Genomic DNA, 19,482 nt, shown 5'->3' on the forward strand with positions numbered 1-19,482 from the left:
ATCAAAATGAATCTCTTGTCTATATAATCGATAAGAAGGTATCCCCCAACAAAGCCCCACAGGGGCTCTAGAGCTTGCCTGTGCTGAGGCCTTGGTGGAGCTGTGGGCATGGTTGTGGGCATGGGTTCATAGCTACAGGAAAATGGATATGGGCTGAATGAACCAGATGAACTTCTGGAACTAAAGAACGAGGTCACCTTTGGGGATAAAAAGCTGATGTTGTGAGAAGAAAGAAGAAGCAGAAAAGTTGCTGACAGACACAGGGGTGTCAACACAAGTAAAAAGACACTTAAAGCATCTACCAGTTAGATTAATAAAAAGATGTTTGCTTGCCTCGTGGACAAAGCAGAACTACCAATCAATGAGTGACAAGATAAGAAGTAAATAGAAACAATGAGCAGAAGAAAAATCAAGTCTTTTGCTTGTTTCATATTGACTCTGCAGAGTCCTTTGTATCCTCTCCTCACATGTTCCCACTGCAGGTGGAATGAATGGGACAGGACAGGATGTCTTCCACCCTTGGAAACCCTAAATCTCTACCTGAGGCTCCCTGAAGAAAGGGCAGTTAATCTGAGCAGAGGCCAGAGTGCACTTCAGTGCAGCTGGTGTGCTTCTGATGTTAATCATGTTAACAGATCTGCCTAAGAATGACACAGATTGTGATGGCAAAGCATATAGTCTTGGTAGCAAGTAGCCTGGTGGAGAAAAAGGGTGGAGGCAAAAGTCTTGCTGCTTCCTAGGTTTAGGTTTTCTGTTTTGTTTCATGTTTATTGGATTTTTTACTCTTATAAAAACATTTAAAAACTTATTTTTTCTAACAAGCATCTAATTCTAGTGCAGTGTTGTCTGAATTTTAACGGAATTAAAAAATGCCAGTCCTTTGCTTTGGAAAAGTTACTGCTGCTTCAGCTGTGTTTTAAAGTATAATGAGCTAAAAAGCCTCCTTTAATTTTTATTTTTGTATTTCACAGAAGATAATTTGACTGAGGAATCCAAACATCCCCATGGTGTATATTTGTTATTTGTTTCTACATGTGTCTATGTATGTACATATACATATAGCTGGTGACCAGAGATGAATGTTTGCACGCACTGAGAGCTTTGCTGGTTTCTTTTTTGGAAGCCTGCTTCCTATTTGCATTCTCTTGACTTGGATTTTGAAGCCCTTAAAGCCCCAACAGGGTTGGTTATCTTGCTGAGGAGTGAACAGTTCCATCAGAAGTTCAAGGCTGTGCTGGGAGGAAGCTTTCATTTACCATCATTGTTTAGGTCTGGCTCCTTGTCTGCCCCTGGCAGACAGCGTTTGAGCAGGCGATAAGATAAGAAGTGGCAGTGATAGCCATGCTGCAGGGTTACTGGAAGGGCAGAAACAGCCTGGCCAGGGGACTTGAGAGGTCTGAGTCTTGGTTCTAATGGGTGATTGAGATGTTCTTCTCATGGGGTTGGCAGCTAATGTGGCATTCATGTCGGCGTGTCCCTCCGGAAAAATGAAATGGTTGGAGGAAAACAAAGAAAAATCAGAGTCTGTGAAAGTGGGCTTTTTGTGTATAGCTTGGTTACTCGGTGCTTTTACTGCTTGAAGAGCTACATGAGACCGTGTGAGGATACAGTTTTACCTGAGGAAGATACCAAAGAATGAAGTGACAGAAAAGCCTGGATGGTTAGGGCTGAGATGCTGTGACCAGAAGGTGTGAAGAAGGTTGTGCAATACACAATTAACAAACTTCAGCCAGGCCTCTTATTATCTCCATTGTATTAAGATATTTGCTTTACCTTTTTTCTTCCTTCATTCGTTTTGTTTGCTTTTAATTTTCCTGCTCAGAAGGCTGTTTCCAATCCAAGCCTAATACCATCCCTAACAGAAGGAGTCATCTGCAAGTCCAATATGCAGTGCAACATCAAACTGTGTCTGCAGGTAGAGAAAACTCTCATTAGACCAAGGAGCTCCTCATTTTTGCCTTAATAGGAAAAAACAGCACCCCACTTAACCCTTGGGAGAAAGGCTGTGTTGGTGCAGTGTGTAGCAGAAAGGAGGCAGCCGTGCCCTGGTGCTCCTTTGCTTCGTTTGTTCTCAGACTCAGCTGACTGCTGAGCTGAATCCAGTCCTGGAGGGCCAGGCAGCTTCCAGGACTAGTCCAAGTCAGCAGGCACAGCATGGGAAGGGGCAGGTGGAACACAGGAGAACAGGGCTCCAGCTCTGCGTGGCTGCTGTGGGAATCCTCTCTGGGCTGTGATGTGCCAGTCTCCACTCGCAGGCAGTGGAGCAGCTGTTGTGTGAGTGGCCTGCGAGGAGGTTTGACTGAGCACATCCCTGCTAAGGGGTGGCTGTGAGCTCCAGAGGTAGCTTCTAGGTTAGTGGGAGAGGAAGAAGGAGTAGTGGCCTTCACCAGACCTGGGAATGGAATGGGTGTTAGAGGCAATTCCCTTGATAGGCTTCCTGATGTGTTATCTCCCATGAGTCAGAGCTTGCTGAGACACTCATAAAAATGAGAGAATCACATGCTGAGCGTGATGAGGGAAAACAACAGGTCCTTGTGGTTAACACTTTGGTCTGTTTTGCTTAGCAGTGTGAAAAATGACTGCATGCTTTATGAGTTCAGCAGCACTTCCCATACTTGCTCCTAGCTGTAAAAGTGGCTGCGCATTGTCTTGGCCTCAGAGTGCAGCTCTGACATCTGTTAAAGTGGTGGCAGGCCACACGTCATGGCCCAGGGCTGAATTCCCTTTGTCCCACGCTGCACTGCTCCCTCCACGTGCTCCCATCACGTTTGGACTGGGATTCCATTTTTGCCATCAGGCTGGGAACCGAAAAAGAGAGTGGCACATGGCACGAGTCCAAGAGCTTGTTAAATTCCCTAAATTCCCGTGAGGTTGGATTCCCTGGGGACAGCTGCCTTGCCTGAGCTGAGCTCACCGATGGCCTGCTCACACACCTGGCGGGCTGCCCCGGACTGAGGCAGGTTCAAAGGCAAGTCTGAAATTCAGGTGTTCTCTGGGCCTGCTTCCTTAGCAAAGGTCAAGGGCAGAGCAATTTTCTGGATGGTGTTTGCTGGAGGGGCGTGCACAGCGTGGCTTGTAAGGACAGGTACGGTGACACAGGGAATGTCAGTGATCTCAGTGAAGTCATTTTGCTGTTTTGCACAAAATACGCATCTGTGCTTGTTCAATTGAGTTGTGTTTGCTGCTCTCTGGGTGACACACTGCAAAGGGTATGCAGCTATCAAGTCACAGTATTGCTTTGGTGAGAAAGGGTCTTTGGGGGAGATTGTGATGTTTGACTTTCTTTTTTAGAAGAAAAAGTCATTTGCGTGGGCGAGATGAGCACAGCTTTTTGGAGCTGCATGGTATTCTCATCAGTTGAAGGTGATCGTTATTTAAAAAATCTGTCATGTTATTTGACAAAGAGAGAGGGATAGGTGTGGTTCTTGTTACTGTAGGTAACAACGGTGGGAAAATGCAAGTGCTGGAGATGGTTTCTGAGGCAAAAGTAGTGGAAAGGCTCTGAGCATGTCGCCTTTCATTTTCTACAGCAAAATGCAGAAAAAACCCTTCTTGAGGAAAGATCTAGAGCAGTTGATTTTCCAAAAGGTACAGGGACTAGAGCATTTAAATTCTAGAAACACATGGTTTTGGTCTTTAGGGGTATGGCTAGTCTCAAGTCTTCACAGGCTGGAGAAGATGAAGGAGCTCAAGGTTTTATAGGTTGGAGTAAACCAGGAGAGTAGAACTAGATGGAATAATGAATTGCAGAAGGGGTTTCTGGAACAGACTGGAGTGTCTTTGCAGTTTCACCCTTAAGGGCTGTATTCATTATGAAACAGCCCCTAAACCTGTTCTTGGTTGCCAAAACATTTGGAGGGAGGAAGGAGGAGAAAGGTTGCAGGAAATTAGTCACTTCAGTCAGAGAACCGAGACTCTTAACTGCTAATTTTGTATCGTGTGGGTGACTGGAACAGTATTGATGTGAACAGGGCAGTTTCACCCAGCTCACATCCTGTCCTGTTATGGTCACTGTGAACCTTGACTTTACTGACTGCAGCAAGCACCAGCACAGGCAGCCCTGGTGCTGTGCAGCTGCAACTGTCACTGGCAGTGCCAGAGTGCAGAAATGCAAAGAAAAGTAACAGTCCAGTGGATGCAGAGGTTAAGAAATAAGTGGAAAAGGCAGCTGTTCCCAGGCTTTCACAGTTGCATGTTTTTTCAAGTGTTTTTTTTTTTTTTTGTCTCCTTGATCAACTTAGTGGATTAGCCTGTTTCCTTAAAAACTACCCTAATAGTTGTATCTTTTACAGAATGTTCAGTAATGATTTTTTCCTGCAAACTCATAGAAACATTTTTTTTTTCTTTTTTCCTTTGCACTTCTGTATAGCATTGCAGAGCTGTGGAATTCTGTTGTAGTCTGTCCCTAGAAGGTGCCTTTCCCTGCTCCTTAATGGATGAAATCAAAAGAATTAGAATTTCATTTACATGCTGAGAAATATGACTGTGGATGGGTAGGTGGGTGCAATTTGGCATGTATTCTTAGTCAAAGCAAAAGTGTTTTTGATTGTTAAACTAAAAGCAACACACCCAAATTAGTATAGCTGAGTGCCCTGATATTCCATCTATTTATGTAGTTTGGTTTTGTCAGTTTCAATTTTATAGCTAATTTTCAAGAAGCTGAGGCTTTTCTGAAGTTTTTATTATTGGACTGCCTATTAAAGAGTTTTCATTTTCTTCTCCTTTTAAGTACAAAGGGGAGTATGAAGATAGAAATCAATACTGTGTATCCATATAGGGGAACTGATTCAAGACAGTTCCTACAGAAAAAGGCTGTTCTGCAGTTGTTACTCGAAAATTCCTCTTGGTGTGGACAGTGATATTCTCTGGGAGAAGTGCTTAAGCTAAATCAGAAAACAGGCCTGTGCCTAATAAATGGATTCCCTGGGGAGCCATATAGGGAAAGCAATGGTACTCTTAATTCACACAGCCTGCCTTACTTGAAAGTAACTGCCTATTTTCAAGCTTTGAGAAACCAGAAGATAAAGAAAAACTGGAAAAGACTCTTGTATAAAAAATAGGCGTGCAGTTTTGGGGTGGTTTTTTAAGTGGTATTTTGTTTTGTTGGGGAAGACACTGGTTTGGGGTTTTTTGTCAGTTTTGTTGTTGTTTGGGGTTTTTTACCTCATGTTATGCATGTTCTGAGGCATCTTTAGCTCATTTATGACAAATTTGGTGGAATTAGTCTCTGTGTGTGTCTGTATGTAGCACAGACTGTGTGAGCTTCAAAGCTGCACAATTCAGTTTATTCCTCCCCAGCATCCACCACAACAGAATGCATTTCACCCACCTTGGTTATTCACATCTAAATAGTAAATGATGGTTTCTGTTTGTTCTGCTGCAGATAGGATGTTTTGTGATTTTTGCATGTCTAATTGCACTGGCTGAAGTAATGAAATTCCCTCTTTTGTTTTGGAGCATAATCAGTGAGATTGCATTTGCATTGCTTATAAAATGAATCACGTCAGTGAAATTACATTGCCCACATCTCGTTTTGTACCGTAAAACGTTATGTGCTGTGGCTTGTTTTCCTCCTTCCTGGGGCTTCTCCTTGTGATGTTCTTTCTCTAAATTTCAAACTGCAACTATTTGCCTTTTGTGCTTGACACAGAAATCACTTTCTGCAGTGTGCTCCTGCATCTGTTGTGCCAGCTAAAATCCTGGTGGTGCTCGACACACGGATTGGGAAGCAGTGAGTTTTCAAAGCTTTCAAGGGCAACATTGAAAACCATATTCTGTTGCATATTCAGCATTATTCATTTGGTCTGTACAATTAGCAGCAACCTCCGAGTCATAGGTGGCAATGCCTTCCTACCTTTCACAGATAGAAACTGGATATTGAGGGCTTTCAGCTGCTTTGGCTTTGGAAATGTCTTGTAGAAAACACTGAAATAAAAATTATTCTGTTGCTCTTCCCTCTTTCCTCCTGCCTTTGTTGCTGGCACAGAGGCAAAAGTAAATGCGTTTTTAAATTGAGTTTTCTGAAAGTATCCCTGAGGTAGATTTCTATCTTGACTATAATTCATTCTTGGATTTATTTGATTTTTGGGGGTACATCCTTGGAAATGAACGGTTTAATGCAATAAGAATAATTGCTTACTGCAGAAGCCAGTAACAGTTCTGATAAATATGAATGTCCTAGATACTCCCACTGAGGACTTTGAAGTCATTAATTTTTATTACAGAAGTATAAGCAAAACACAAACGTTCTGAGATAACCTGTAACACTGTGGCTGCCCACAAACACTCTGCCTATTAACTACATTATTGATAAAACCTCCTGATCCTGTATGCAGCACTGCTTCTCATAATGTTGTATAAACGGGATGCGTGTCAAATAAATGCCACAGTCAAGCTAAAGTGATGGCACAACTGAAACAGTCAGTGCTGCTTTTTACCCGTGAGATGTTTTGTGTTTTCTGTAAGAAGATGATGGTCCTGATTTCGACAGCCTCTGTCACACAGAAGTACTCATGGAAAATGAGTGAGAACACCAAATAATAAGAGTGATTTGAAAAAAATAAATAAAAAGGGGGAGAAAGCAAATCGGAATGAGTTGTACATTTGCAAGGAGTATCTCCAGCTGGAGTTACCTTCTTGCAGCAGTGAAGACATGAGATTTTTTTCTGTCCCACAGCTTTATCCACCAAGCTTTTTCTCACTTGAGCTTTTTGTATCTTGAAATATTGTGGGATGTGTACTGTTTGACCTGAGGTTTCCTTGTCATAAGTTATTTAATACTGGAGAGAGAGAGAAAAAGTGGGGTGAGCTATCTGGTAGAATCTTTTTAGCTGGGGATGTTTTTGGCACAGTGTTTTCCAAATCAAAGAATCAGCTTTTGGTGTCTGTGGTCCAGCCCACTGCAGCCCCCTCCAATCCCAATCCAGCCACCAAGGAATTGCAGTTTTGTTGATTGAATCCAGTTCTGTCTGGGACTGGATTTTGTGTTAGATGTGTGTCAGGGAGATGCTGTTAGCTGCAATGAAGATATATCTTTGCACTGCAAAGATAAAGGATGGAAAGATTAAAGTACTAAATTCTCCCCAGCAGAATTTCAAGCCCAAAGTTGTCTCTTACCTCTCTGAGTCTCCAGCAAAGTTTCTGTGAAAGGTTGAGAGCATATCTTAAGAGCAGAAATTGTTTTTTGGCAGTTAGATTTTTTTTTTTTGTTTGTTTGTTTGTTTTTCTGTTTTTGTTTTATTTGGTTGTTTTTTTTTTTTTCCCTTCTCTGCAACAAAGAAAATTATATGAGATAAGTATTTATTTTTCTGTACACCCTGGGACTGCTTCACATCTCTCACTAGTCTGGATCTAGAGTTCAAGTTGAACTTAAGACAACTTGTGTCAAAATTTCTTGCAATGGGATTTCTAGGAGTAAACAAATATTAGGCCAGCTGTGTGACTGGAGAGCAGGAAAGCTTACTTAATTCCAGTTAACCATTTCAGTGTGATCCTGAGCTTTTTATTAACCTGGATGCTGGGTAGAGACCTGTGTTTTGGTGTTGGTAGAAGGCAGTCCATAATCTCCTCTCTGTTCCTAGACACTAGGGCTTTAGAGGGAGAGCCAAATGGTGTTTGAATATTATCATCTTCCCTGTAGAAAGCTTCTTAAACCTTAGGAGGTAGAGAAATGAAAAGAGGTCTGAAATGGCTCCTGTTCATGAGACTGAGTGGTAGAGGGCCTTTTAAGACAGCAGGGCTGTTCTTCAGGGATTTATTTAGTAGGAACACAGTGTAAGATGCTTGTGTTTTGATGGGAAACATTTTATGGCTCAGGTGCAGGAGACAATATATATCCTAACAGAGACAGGTTTTTGTACTGGTTTGTAGATGCTGAGAACTGGTCAAAGGAGAAAGTCAGAAAAACTTTCCCTGGGAAGCTTTGAGAAAGCATTAAAGCAATCTTAAAATTAAGTGTTTTGAACTTACTGTTAATTGTAAAGTGTTTACAAGAAGAGTGCTATTCCTAATTAACCAATAGTGTAAAAAGTATTAATTAATGACCAGTGAAGTCCACCTTTATCGTAACTGTTTATAAAAAAAAAAAAAAGGTGTAGATTCTAATAAACTCAACATTTTACCTCCTAAAACCTTAGAGTCTATATGTGGCTCTATTCACCCATGCTCAACACAACAGCCCCACTGGTTCACCTGCACAAATTCATATTAAGAATAGTATGAATTATTATTCATAACACAAATAATAACAATTCAGGCGACACATGATGTCTGCCAATTTACTTTTTTATGATAGTGTGTCATGTTTAAAATAGTGTGTCATGTTTAAAATAGTATGTCAAGCTGCAGGGCTGCTAGGAAATTTTATTTTGAGTTCTCTGTTCCCATCTGTTTGTTCCTCCTAACATCAGGGACAATCCCACAGGTGTGCTGGTGGGTACCAGTGGTGTTTGCCCAGCATGAGCTGCCTCTCCTTTGAGCAGGGTTTTTGTGGCTGGCCCTTGGCTGCATGGAGCTGGAATTGCAGCCCATCCCTTGGAGAGGGTGTTCCCTGCAGGTCAGGAAGCAAAATGACTGAGCAGGCTGAGGGCAGAGGTTCTGACTTTGTACTGTGTGCTGAACTTGTTGCTTAAAGAAGAACACTTGTATTTCTGGAGCTGAAATTTCAAGTAGCCACTGTGCCTTAGACCAAATATGTACTGGGGGGAAAAGAATCAGAACCAGCCTCAAATGGTTCTTTGCAAACACTCTGGGCTTAATCCTGTGGGTATTTAAACACTGAGTGTTTGTTTCTGAAACATGGAGATAGGTTTCAGATTTAACAGTGAATTCCAAAGTGAAGGAGTCCTCAAAATTTTACGGAACTTCAGGTCCACTTGCCCAGTTTCCCTATGACATAAGTGTTATTTGGTGAATATATCATCTCCAAGAAAATATAATGAATCATGCAGATGAATTCTGTATGTTTTATGACATTCCAGATATGATTCTTAATATAAATGGGCATCAGAAATGGAATACATGCTGTAGTACGTGCTTATACAATTCTGTTTTGGCAGAAACTTGTGACCTTGGTCCCTCTGTTCAGAATTGTCCTGATTTCTGAGGGAGATGGCATGTCAAGTTAGAGCAAAACCAGTGAAATATAATCTGTCCTGGAGATCTGCTGCTGCTTCTTTTGGGGTGCATTTTTTTCCACTACATTTTGGAAAAACTGTTTTACTGTTGAAACAAGGGCTGAAGCCTTCTCTGTGGTTCCCATCCTAGAAGTAAATCCAGCACAGTTTATGATTCCTGCAGTTGAAATTAAATGATGGGAAGGATACCATGCATTAATTTAGCCTCATTCTTGCTAAATATATCAAAATGTGTATTTTTCAAACCTCATTGTCCTTAAATTAAAATTGGATCTAAACTTGGGATGCCAGATTGTACTTTCTGAATATATTTCATGAGTTGGTGTTTGGATAGCTTATAGTAAGGAAACAAAAATCTTTCCGTGTAGAGAGCTTATTGACTTAGCCTCCAAGTAGGTGCAGTTTTGCCAGCAAATAAGTTCTGTCAGGGTGGGAAAAAGACATTATTTATATCCCCCACCAACAGCAGCAAAATAATAAGGGGAATGTGCTTCCTAATGAATTTTAATTGAAACCATACCAGCATAAGAATGGTTTAGTATTTTATTTAAAGGAAAGTTCTTTCTGGGCCTTGGAGTGATGCTGATACTCGTAGTGAAACTCTTTTCCCAGTTCTGTTTTACTTTTCTAACCTTTGGAAAGCCACTGATAGCTAAATTTCAGGAGGTGTTTTGTTGACTTAGAAGAAATTTTTTCTGCAGAGGGATGATTAATAGGATTTTCAAAAATGCTCAAGAAATTCTGTTTCTGAATTCCCATTAGTATCAAAGGCAGAGGTCGGGTACTTCAGAAAAGGCCAGCTGACTATTTGCCTCTCAAAGAACACCATGGTAAATCTGGGTTTTAGCTCTTTCTGCTTTTATTACTGACCAGAATCTGGGTTTAACAGAGTTTGGAGCCTTAATTAGTTAAGGTTTACATGGGGCTGAGATATATTATTATAAATTCCTTGTAAAGGAGAGATTTCTTGAATTTGCCCAGATGATGACAGTGGGTAATATAGGTCTTTTCTGTTTAATCTCATAAATCTCACTGGAAGTAAAACAGCTCCAGAACCTGTAATAAAAAGATCCATCATTTCCCTGCAGCTATAATTGTTGGAAGCGTTAGCAGTAAGCTGCTGAGCGCTGCATTGAATCCTCCTGTGGCTTTGGAAATGTAATTTATTTTCCTTTTTTTTTTTTTTCCACATTGCACCAAGACACAATTAATGCCATTTCTGTAATAAATATCAAACCTCTGTTTTACAGTTCTCCAGAAGCCTCTGAGGCTTTGGTGGGTGACACATGTACATGGAGGTTTCCAGAGGAGGTGGAGCTTTCCAGCAGATTTGGGGGAGTCTGGTTTTGGGTATGTGTGCTTGCACAAATCAAATCTGCCAGGGAGAGTGTGGAAAGGTATTTGCATCCCTTTTTCAGCCAGACAAGAAACCAGATGTTGGCTTGGTGTTTGAGCATACTGGAAGACAAGTTAACAAAAGCATTAATATGTATGATTTAAACAATTAATGGCCAACTAAAGCAATGCTATATTTGGGCATTAATTTTGTGTATTGAGAAGAAAATTAGTGTTTGGCTTTGTGTTTTCAGCATGTGTTCTATCACAAAATCAGCTATGAGCACGTAAATGTTTTCCTGAGAGGGGAACTTAAATGACATTTGTGTGCATGTTTTGAAGGTTTGTGAATTAGGGTAATAAATTTTTGTTTCAAAATGTAGACACATTTGCAGTTTGATACAGTCTTTCTAGTTTGTGGCCTTAAAAACTCAGTGGAGAATTCTGAAGGCGGCCTAACAGCATTGAGTTTGGTTTGTTTGTTTGTTTTAAATAAGAACAATTACACACCCATCTGTTACTTTCCTTCCATTTCTTGGATGCTGCCGAGCATGCAGGTGCATTTCATGCTTTTTTCCTTCAGCTGAGAGACTTACTGATAAATGTTAACAAAAATTAATTGAGCCACAGGTTTCACATGATTGCCCTATTCCAGGACTTGGGACAGGCTCTAAGAGCAGTAACAAATATCACAACATAACAAAGCTGTGAGGTTTGGATATAGAAACAAATGCATTTACACAGCAGTTTTCACAGAAAAAACCCATTCTTTTCTCCTGAATTTTTCATGCCAGAGGGAGCATGTGTAGAGGCAGAGGTATGAATTCAAAGAAGGAAAAACCTGAAGATATAGAAAATATGTTGCTTTTGTTTTCCAATTTCAAAAAAGTTGTATTTCATTGCCTTAGCTGAGTAGGGGGAACTAACAGCACTAAGAAACAAGCTTCTAAAGGTGTTTTTTTTTCAGAAAATATTTGTATTTTAATCCTAAAATAAACACACCAAGCTAATTGGCTCTTTGAAGAAGTATTTTGTTTGCAAATTTTGAAAACGGGAGTAGCAAAAAGAGTATGAAATTATACAAGAAGAAGCTAAACTGTAAATAAATGCAAAGATGACTATTCACAGGAAGTATGAGTAGGATGCTTTTTAAAAGCCAGTTTTATAGATATGTTTTAAATGTGTTACTAGATAGGATGTCTTCAAGTGACTCCCAAAACAGACTAAGTGCAACAACACACATGGATTTTATGTTGCACACAGACGTGAAGCCTATGCTTAAATGGATGCCTAATGAATACTTATTTAGATGTCATGAAAAATAAACCCACAAATTCAGTCCCAGATATCCCCAGTGGAGTAATTAGTGAGATGGAAAGCCAGCATATGATGTGACAGAGGCTGGGGAGGACACGGGCAATGTGCTATGGGACTATTCATGAATCTGGAGAGCCTGGGACAGTGAAATGTAAAATGCTTTTCTGTGCTGCCTGCTGACTTGTTCACCTGTGGCAGAGGCAGCTTGCAGAGTGGTGGCTTGTAAACAGGAATAATCCTGATGTGGGCTGTGGGGAGTGGGGCTGCAGGAGGGGTTTTCAGCATCTGTTTATGTTTTGTCCATTGTGGGTGCTGCGTTCCTCTGAGTGATTTAATCCCTATTAACAATTGGAAATTTTTCCTGGCTTAATGTTTAAGATTTTTATTCCATTTTCGAGGATGAATTGGTTTCTTGGGAATCCCTCTCTGAGAGGGGGTTTGGAGTCTGCATAACTGAAAACCTGAGAGAGCAGGGCAATGAACAGTCTGTGGCGTTTGGCTCTCCAGCCACAGGCATTCCCAGGACTGGCTAACCCACCTCTGTTAGATTAAGTTTTTTTCTAATTCAGAAATAGAAGAACTAAAAAACATTTTTAAAGCTTTTATTTTATTTTCAATTTCATGTAAAAAAAAAAAGTTGTAATTTACACTATTTCAATCAAAAACTTTCTTAATTACATTATAAGCGATTCTTATAAGCTATTGATTTTAATCACACTGTACTATAAATGTTTTAAAACGAATAATCTAAAATTTCTCTTCATAAGTCTTATTACAATACATCTTTCATAGTTCTATTTCTCTAAAATATCTAGTCTTATTTACAAAACCACCCTTTAAAACTTATTTCTAGTTCTTTTTATCTTTCAGCAATATCTATAAGATAGACAGTATTTCTAAATCAACATTTCTTACCTCAAAGTTTGCACGCAAATGCATACTAACTAAACTTTCTATTAAACTTTAAAAATTCTCTACAGATTCATTTCCCACACACCCCAGGTCCTTTTTTTTCAGCATTTGAACTCAGCCATGCAGAATTATCTTCCACAATCAAAACTGACTCCTTTCAGGGAGATGGTGCTTGTGTGTTCTCTGAGTTTTTTTGCAGCAGGGTCCCAGCGTGGCTGCAGCTGTGTCTGTGGGAGGGCTGCACTGCCCTGCCTGTCTCACAGGAGCTTTCCAACACTGCTGATTTATAAGACATCCTTATGAGTAACTGGTGTAGGCTTGGGCTGAAATGCACAGTTAACATGTCTGTTCTGTAGCAAGACATCCTAAATCAAGTCCTTTGCCCCAGTATTGCTGTTGTGTTAGGGATGGTTGAATCAAGTGGCACAGGTTTTTATGTTGTTTTTATGTTGTGAAGTTTATTATAATTCACATTCGTTTTATAGACAGCTCTGAGAAGGTCTGACCTGATTGGTCCTCAATTAACACTCCTCACATTATTGGCTAATTAAGAGCAACACTCTTCTTGTACACATCTTAAAAGTAAACAAGTGCAACAGCACACATGGATTTTACGTGGCACACAGTCTCCAAGCCTGTGCTTAAATAGGTGCATAATGAATACTTATTTAGATGTCATAAAAAATAAACCCACAAATTCAGTCACATAGGCTGATAGGAACAACACCCTTCTTATGCACATTATACAAATAAACAACAAGTTTAAAACACCAGTTGCAAAGATTAAGGATTCTTTTAATTCTTTCTCTGATCTTTCTCAAAACTCCCCAGAACAATGCTTGGGAAAGTTTATCTGACTTTCTCTGTGCCCAGGCTGTCAGCATCCACAGCCCTGCACATGCGAAAGGCCCAGGGTGCTCCTTTTGGTGAGTTCCTGAGTTCAGCCCCCGCTCCCTTGCTGTGCAAACCCCCCTGACACGGTGTGTGCTGCTCATTCTCACTTATTCCATCTCTCACTTCCTGTGGGAGTCCAGGGCTTCCCTCTGGCTGCCCTGGCAGGTCTGGGAGCCTGGCAGGGGTCAGGAACCCCCCTGGACAGAGCCCCCAGAGACACTGTCTGTGATCTCTGGCCATGGAAAAGAGTTTTCAATCTTACAGGATCAATTACCAGCTCTGAGTGTTTGGTATGAGTAATCATTAGGTGTGGCACAGGTGCAAAAGTAAAATTTAGGATTCTAGATGAGGGGTCCAAAGGGGACAAGATGGAGGAAATTGGGTGTTCCTTGTCCTTTTTCTCCTTCTTCATGCCCTCCATGTCTCACTGTGGTGTTGGCATTTTTCTGTTGGTTCAGGCTGGGGACACACTGTCCAACGTAGGTGACAGATATTGGCACGTTCTTGTAAATCCAGCCCAGGGAGTTTCTGGTATTGAATGTTTGTCACATCCCACTGAGGGCAGAGCCCCACACACTGCCCTGCAGGACAGAGCTGGGCAGGGCAGCAGAACATGTGAGAGATAAACAGAATAAACAACCTGGAAACCAGCACAGACCAATTATGGCTTCTTCTTTGGCAGTGGGGCTGAGAGACAGAGACTTTCTACAATCTGGGGATCATCAATAGCTCAGATTCCGACACCTTCCAAAGCACGGTGGGATCTGCTGTCTATGGGTGAGGACAGGCTGCAGCCCAGGATGGAGCCGTGCCTGGCTGCTGTGTGCACAGCTGGCAGGGCAAGGGGCAGCACTCGGCCCTGAGCACCCTTGGAGGTGCTGTGGGGAAGGGACTGCTGAGTGACACCTGAGCAAGGCAGGACAGAGCCTGGGGGATGCTGTCCTTCCAGGCACAGCTGAGGTTTGGGCATGAGGGGCTCCAAGTGCTGGGAAGGGCAGTTTAGTAAAGCTGGGGATTTATCTGGTAGAGGCTCTTCTAGAGGGGTATGGAGATTCCACTGTCCCTTCTGATTCCTGAACCCTTGTCATAAATGCATTAAATGTGACAGATCTTGCATTACTGTTGTGATCTCACAAAGCAGCCATTGCTCAACTGCCTTATGGGATTTTATTCTGGGTCTTACATAAACTTTTTGAAAAACAGCCAAGTGCCTGATTTGCTAAGGTGCAACATACCTTATGTTGCTTCCTATTTCCTGATTACTGTATTAACCCTAATATATGAACATTTAAATTATTCTGAGATGTCTCTTACTGCATTTGTCCATGAACATGCTTTTCCAGATGCAGTAATCAAATAATCTGTGAAGTGTTTCAGTCTGCCATGTCAAGAAGACTGAAAAAACCAAAATGTTGGTGGTGATGGAGAGTTTCAGAGTTAGCTGGATGCATTGTGTTTGCAGCACAGGTAAAGAACAAGTTGAATTTCTCATGTATGTTCTCCGATTCAGCAGAATGGGGGTGGACAGGGTTGAAATCTTTATTTTCTTTTATTATTTATTACTTTGCTTGAACTGCAATAAGGGTGAGATACAGAACTGACTGTTTTAGCAATGGCAGCGTGCAGCCCCCAGCTGCTGGTTTGTGAGTGGATCAGGAAGAAGGGTGAAAGTAGATCAGGAGGAAGGGCGATGCTCACACCAGAACCTGTGTGCCACCAGGAGCTGCGACAGGGCACTGCCTTGCCTGCAGAGTCCAATCCTCTGGGGATGCAGGGGGAAGGGAGGCTCTCATATTGCTGTTTGCCATGCTGCAGCTGTGGATGGAAGGAAAACTTGAGCCTTCAGGATTGGCAATAACACCACTTTTATTAAGTTTCTGTTGAAGGACTGTTTTGAGTATGATAAATTGATGGACTGAGCACAATCACCTGCAGTATCTCACTTGGAAATACTTAATAAGCAAGCACTACTGAACAAGAGAAGGCAGCTAAGACATAGAAAAAAGGTTACTTGGCAACATCATAGTGTTTGTAAAGAAGAGAAAGGAGGGTCAGGGACTTAATGAATTTTGATTATAGAATTTTCTGTAAGTCATGGCACGAATGGAAAAATCCTAAAGCAGGTTTCAGTGTCCTACTCTAATGCAGAACAGGGTTTTTTTTGGCTGCAAGCTGCAGAGAATAGCAAATGTATAGCTGCTGTGTACAAACAAAATTGGGCTCCCCAGGGCAGGCAGTGCTGGTTTAGCTCAAGCAGAGGTATTCTGAACAAGTTCTGTGGTGATGATGAAAGCTGGTGTTCATTTTTTGTTCTGTCTGGAGTAAACGGGCTGGGAAGTAGGGAAATGTTGATTTGGGGGCCCCCATATTTTGGAAGGAAGGCACCATGTAGAAAAGCACTGTAACCTCTAATTGCAGTTCTGCCCAGCTTGCCAGTGTAAATTGAATGGGTAAATTAATTTTTCTCTGGAATAATAACCTTGTTAATTTTAGACCCTTGCTGAGGAAAAAAAAAAAATATCCATTGATTGTTGGATTTTTCTCATGGGTTTCTGCAGTGGTAACAGTTTCATGGCTCAGGTAATTGTACCTGGTACAAAACCAGACCCCAGAAAGAGTTATCCACCAAATTCTCTACTTTCCAGTCCAGCTGGCAGTAGAATATGTTTTTAAAGTCAGCATCATCTTGGAGAGCCTGAATTTTGCAAATTAATTAAGTGGCTTGTGTCAACAAGGTACATTTTTAGTAAATACAGCTTGATTGGAAAGACCTAATTATGGTACCTAGGAAAAGGCACTCTAACAAATATCTCTCCCCTACTGCTTCCCCCACTAATGTTTTAGCTCTGAATAGTCTAACAAATAGAATAAATAATTAATATAATATATTATTAAAATGTACTATATATATTATAATATAAATATAAAATAATATAATTTTTAAATTCTAACAAAATTAAATTGTAACTCACTGAAGTCTTGGTAGCAAGTGCATTCACAGGGACGGTTTTCCACTGGAGACCAGGACATACCCATATGGAGTCTGATTTCTGGAGCCACTCTAAAACTCCCCAGAGCATGGAGCTGATTGGCACCTTGGAGGATGCTTCTGGTCTTTCTCACCTATGCAGGGAGCTGAAGTTGAAGGCACTGGTAGAAGTTTTCACACAGTTCAGTGTACAGTAAAAACTAAATGCTAATGTAGTTTACAGTGCACTAAACAAAAGCAATACTTCAAAAGTCAGTATTTTCTTAAGGTTTGTGCTTTATTTTCTATTACTGACTGTACATCTTATCATAGCTCTGGGGATTTAGGACAAACAAATTCACAGTGATGTCTACTGGTGTTTCTTCTCAGTGTGGAGAGCAAAATAAAAACTGTTTAATTTTATCCTTGCTTTCAGTTTTGATTTGAATGCCTATTGTGCCGCTTTTTCCAAATAAGTTTTAGAACAGAATTATTTTTGGGTGCTTTAAAGTAGCTGGAGCTTGGTTTCACTAGCCTGATAATTTGAGATGTAAGTGGACTATTATTCTGACAAAACTCCTAAATATCCCAAAATTTCTAGCTGAAGCTAAGCTCTAAGCTTGATCAAAGTGGCACATCAGTGGAATGAGCTGAAGTTCTGTGGAATTGGGATGGGATTTTCTGTGGCACTAACCCAGATGCTGTGCTATTCAAGTGTTGAGCAAATCAAATTATGGTAACTCTTCAGAGAAATAATTGTTATTCCAAAGTAGGCAATGGGTTGTGTTTTGTATTTAAGTTATTCTGATACAAATTAGAGCTTCTAAGCAGTAAGTATGCATAAAACATTTCGATTACCTGGTTTTTTTAATCTATTGTGCTTAAAAAAAGTCACCAAAACCAAATGACCAGACTTCCATGATGGGACACATGTAATTGATAAGATCAAATTAGCAAATATAGCTTGCAGATAACCAGTTGAACTAAATTTTTAGCATTGTTGGCTATAGAAAACAAACGTTTATATGTGATTGCTTAGTGTGGTAGCACATGAGTTCTGACTTTTATAAATTCTGGGAAGACGAGCTCAGGATTTTGTTGAAGTTTAGGAAGCTGTTGCTAGACTTGGTTCTGCTGTTTCCACCCTCCATCAAAGCACTCCTGAACGTACCTTATTGTGTGTAAACACTCTGCCCTGGGATCTGTAGGAGAACCTATGCCCTTGGACAAAATCAGCTGCTAAGCTCAGGTGAGAGCCTGTTCCTGGCCCACCTTGAGACCTGTTATTCCATGGCCCCTGTACCTCTGTATAAGGCACAGGATGTAAAACACCTGAATTCAAAGCCTCCTAAATCAGTTTTTCCCCATGTTTAAACACACTTTAGTACCACAGAGTGGCTGTATCTTGTGTATGTTTCAATCTTCCTTTCCTTATCAGGTAAGTTTTTAGCAGCCCCGTGGTCCCTCCTGGGTTTTTGGCAGCGTCGCTGCGGAGCGTGGCGTGTGTCAGGGGATGTGTGGCTGCTTTCGTGGAGCTGTGTGCTGATTTCTGCAGTAATGGATGTGAGGCTTTTAACCTTGTGACTGTTACGAGATCTTTGTGTCTGCTTTAGGGTCGACCCTATCCCATATGACACTCCAAAACCAGCGGGCCACACGCGCTTTGTCTGCGTCTCAGACACGCACTCCAGAACAGATGGCATCCAGATGCCCTATGGGGACATCCTGCTCCACACGGGCGATTTCACCGAGCTGGGACTGCCCTCTGAGGTTAAGAAGTTTAATGACTGGTTAGGTAAGGAATTACTGCGTTTTGCTGACCCCAATTAACCTCTCTTGTCCGAGTGTCACTCACCGCCTGCTAATTGAATTAGGGCGCTCGAGAAATCTCCCCCCACCCTTCCTCCACTTGTCCTCGTGTGATGTGCTGCTTCTAGCCTTGCTTGTTAATCATAAATAATAATAATTCTCTTAATTAAGACAAATTGAGAGACTATGCTGCATTTCTGCTTTGCCTTGGGGAAAAGATTCTGTCACTGCAGGACAAGCACTGCGTAGCCCCTGAGGAGGTGGTGGCACCTCATGCAGGGGATGCAGTGTCCCATAGGTTGATGCTGGGGGGGTTTGTGTCCTTGTGTCCACAGCCAAAACTGCTGCTCACTGTGGTTTGGCTCTGCTATAACCTACAGCGCAGCTGGGACATACAGCATTCTTGGAAATGATGGAAGTCCTCCTTCCCATGTGGCAGAATCAGTAATACTTTTGGAAGAATATTATTGTGTGTGTGTATATATATATATACATATATATACACATATATATATATTTGTCATACATATAAAATATAAAGAAATAAAAATAAAAAATATAGATTTAATATATATTTTTCATAGGTATAGATTTCATATCTATATCTATAATATTATAGGTATATAATTGTAGCTATATTTATAATATTAACATATAATAATACTCTGTTGTATATTGTATATATATAATTGTGATATAGTATTAAGATATTTTATATGAATTGTACGATATAATAGATATTGTATATTATATATAATAGATATTGTATATTATATATTACATATTATATATAATACATAATACATATTATACGTATGATACATATGATATATATAATATATGTTTGGAGATTTTGTTGGGGGTGATATTCACATGCTTGCCTCTTTGAGTTGGAGTACTGGTATTTCAACTTTGATCAAGGGCAGTCAGCATCTCTTTGGTAGCATACTGTCACTAGGGAGAGGAAAAAAAAAAGACCTCTATTCCCAGAGATAAAGATAATTTTAAAGCTAGCTAATGAAAACCTTTACCTTTAAACAACTCATCTTTAAAATTCTACCCCATAAGGCCCATAAACACAACTGTAAAAAAAGCTTATAAAAAATAGGAGAA

The 19,482-nt window shown here is 40.7% G+C and overlaps 1 protein-coding gene across 6 annotated transcripts in view; it reads left to right on the forward strand.

The window, feature by feature from the left end:
* The window catches only part of MPPED2 (metallophosphoesterase domain containing 2), a 109,960-nt gene that overhangs the window by 20,436 nt on the left and 70,042 nt on the right, over positions 1–19,482 (forward strand). For all 6 annotated transcript variants that reach the window (XM_031505083.2, XM_021536715.3, XM_021536720.3 and 3 more), the window contains exon 3: positions 18,174–18,355. In XM_031505083.2, the coding sequence (XP_031360943.1) occupies positions 18,174–18,355 (182 nt within the window). The remainder of the gene's footprint in view (positions 1–18,173; positions 18,356–19,482) is intronic.

The sequence above is a fragment of the Lonchura striata genome, chromosome 6 (assembly GCF_046129695.1).
Source record: "Lonchura striata isolate bLonStr1 chromosome 6, bLonStr1.mat, whole genome shotgun sequence".
NCBI classification, from domain to species: domain Eukaryota; kingdom Metazoa; phylum Chordata; class Aves; order Passeriformes; family Estrildidae; genus Lonchura; species Lonchura striata.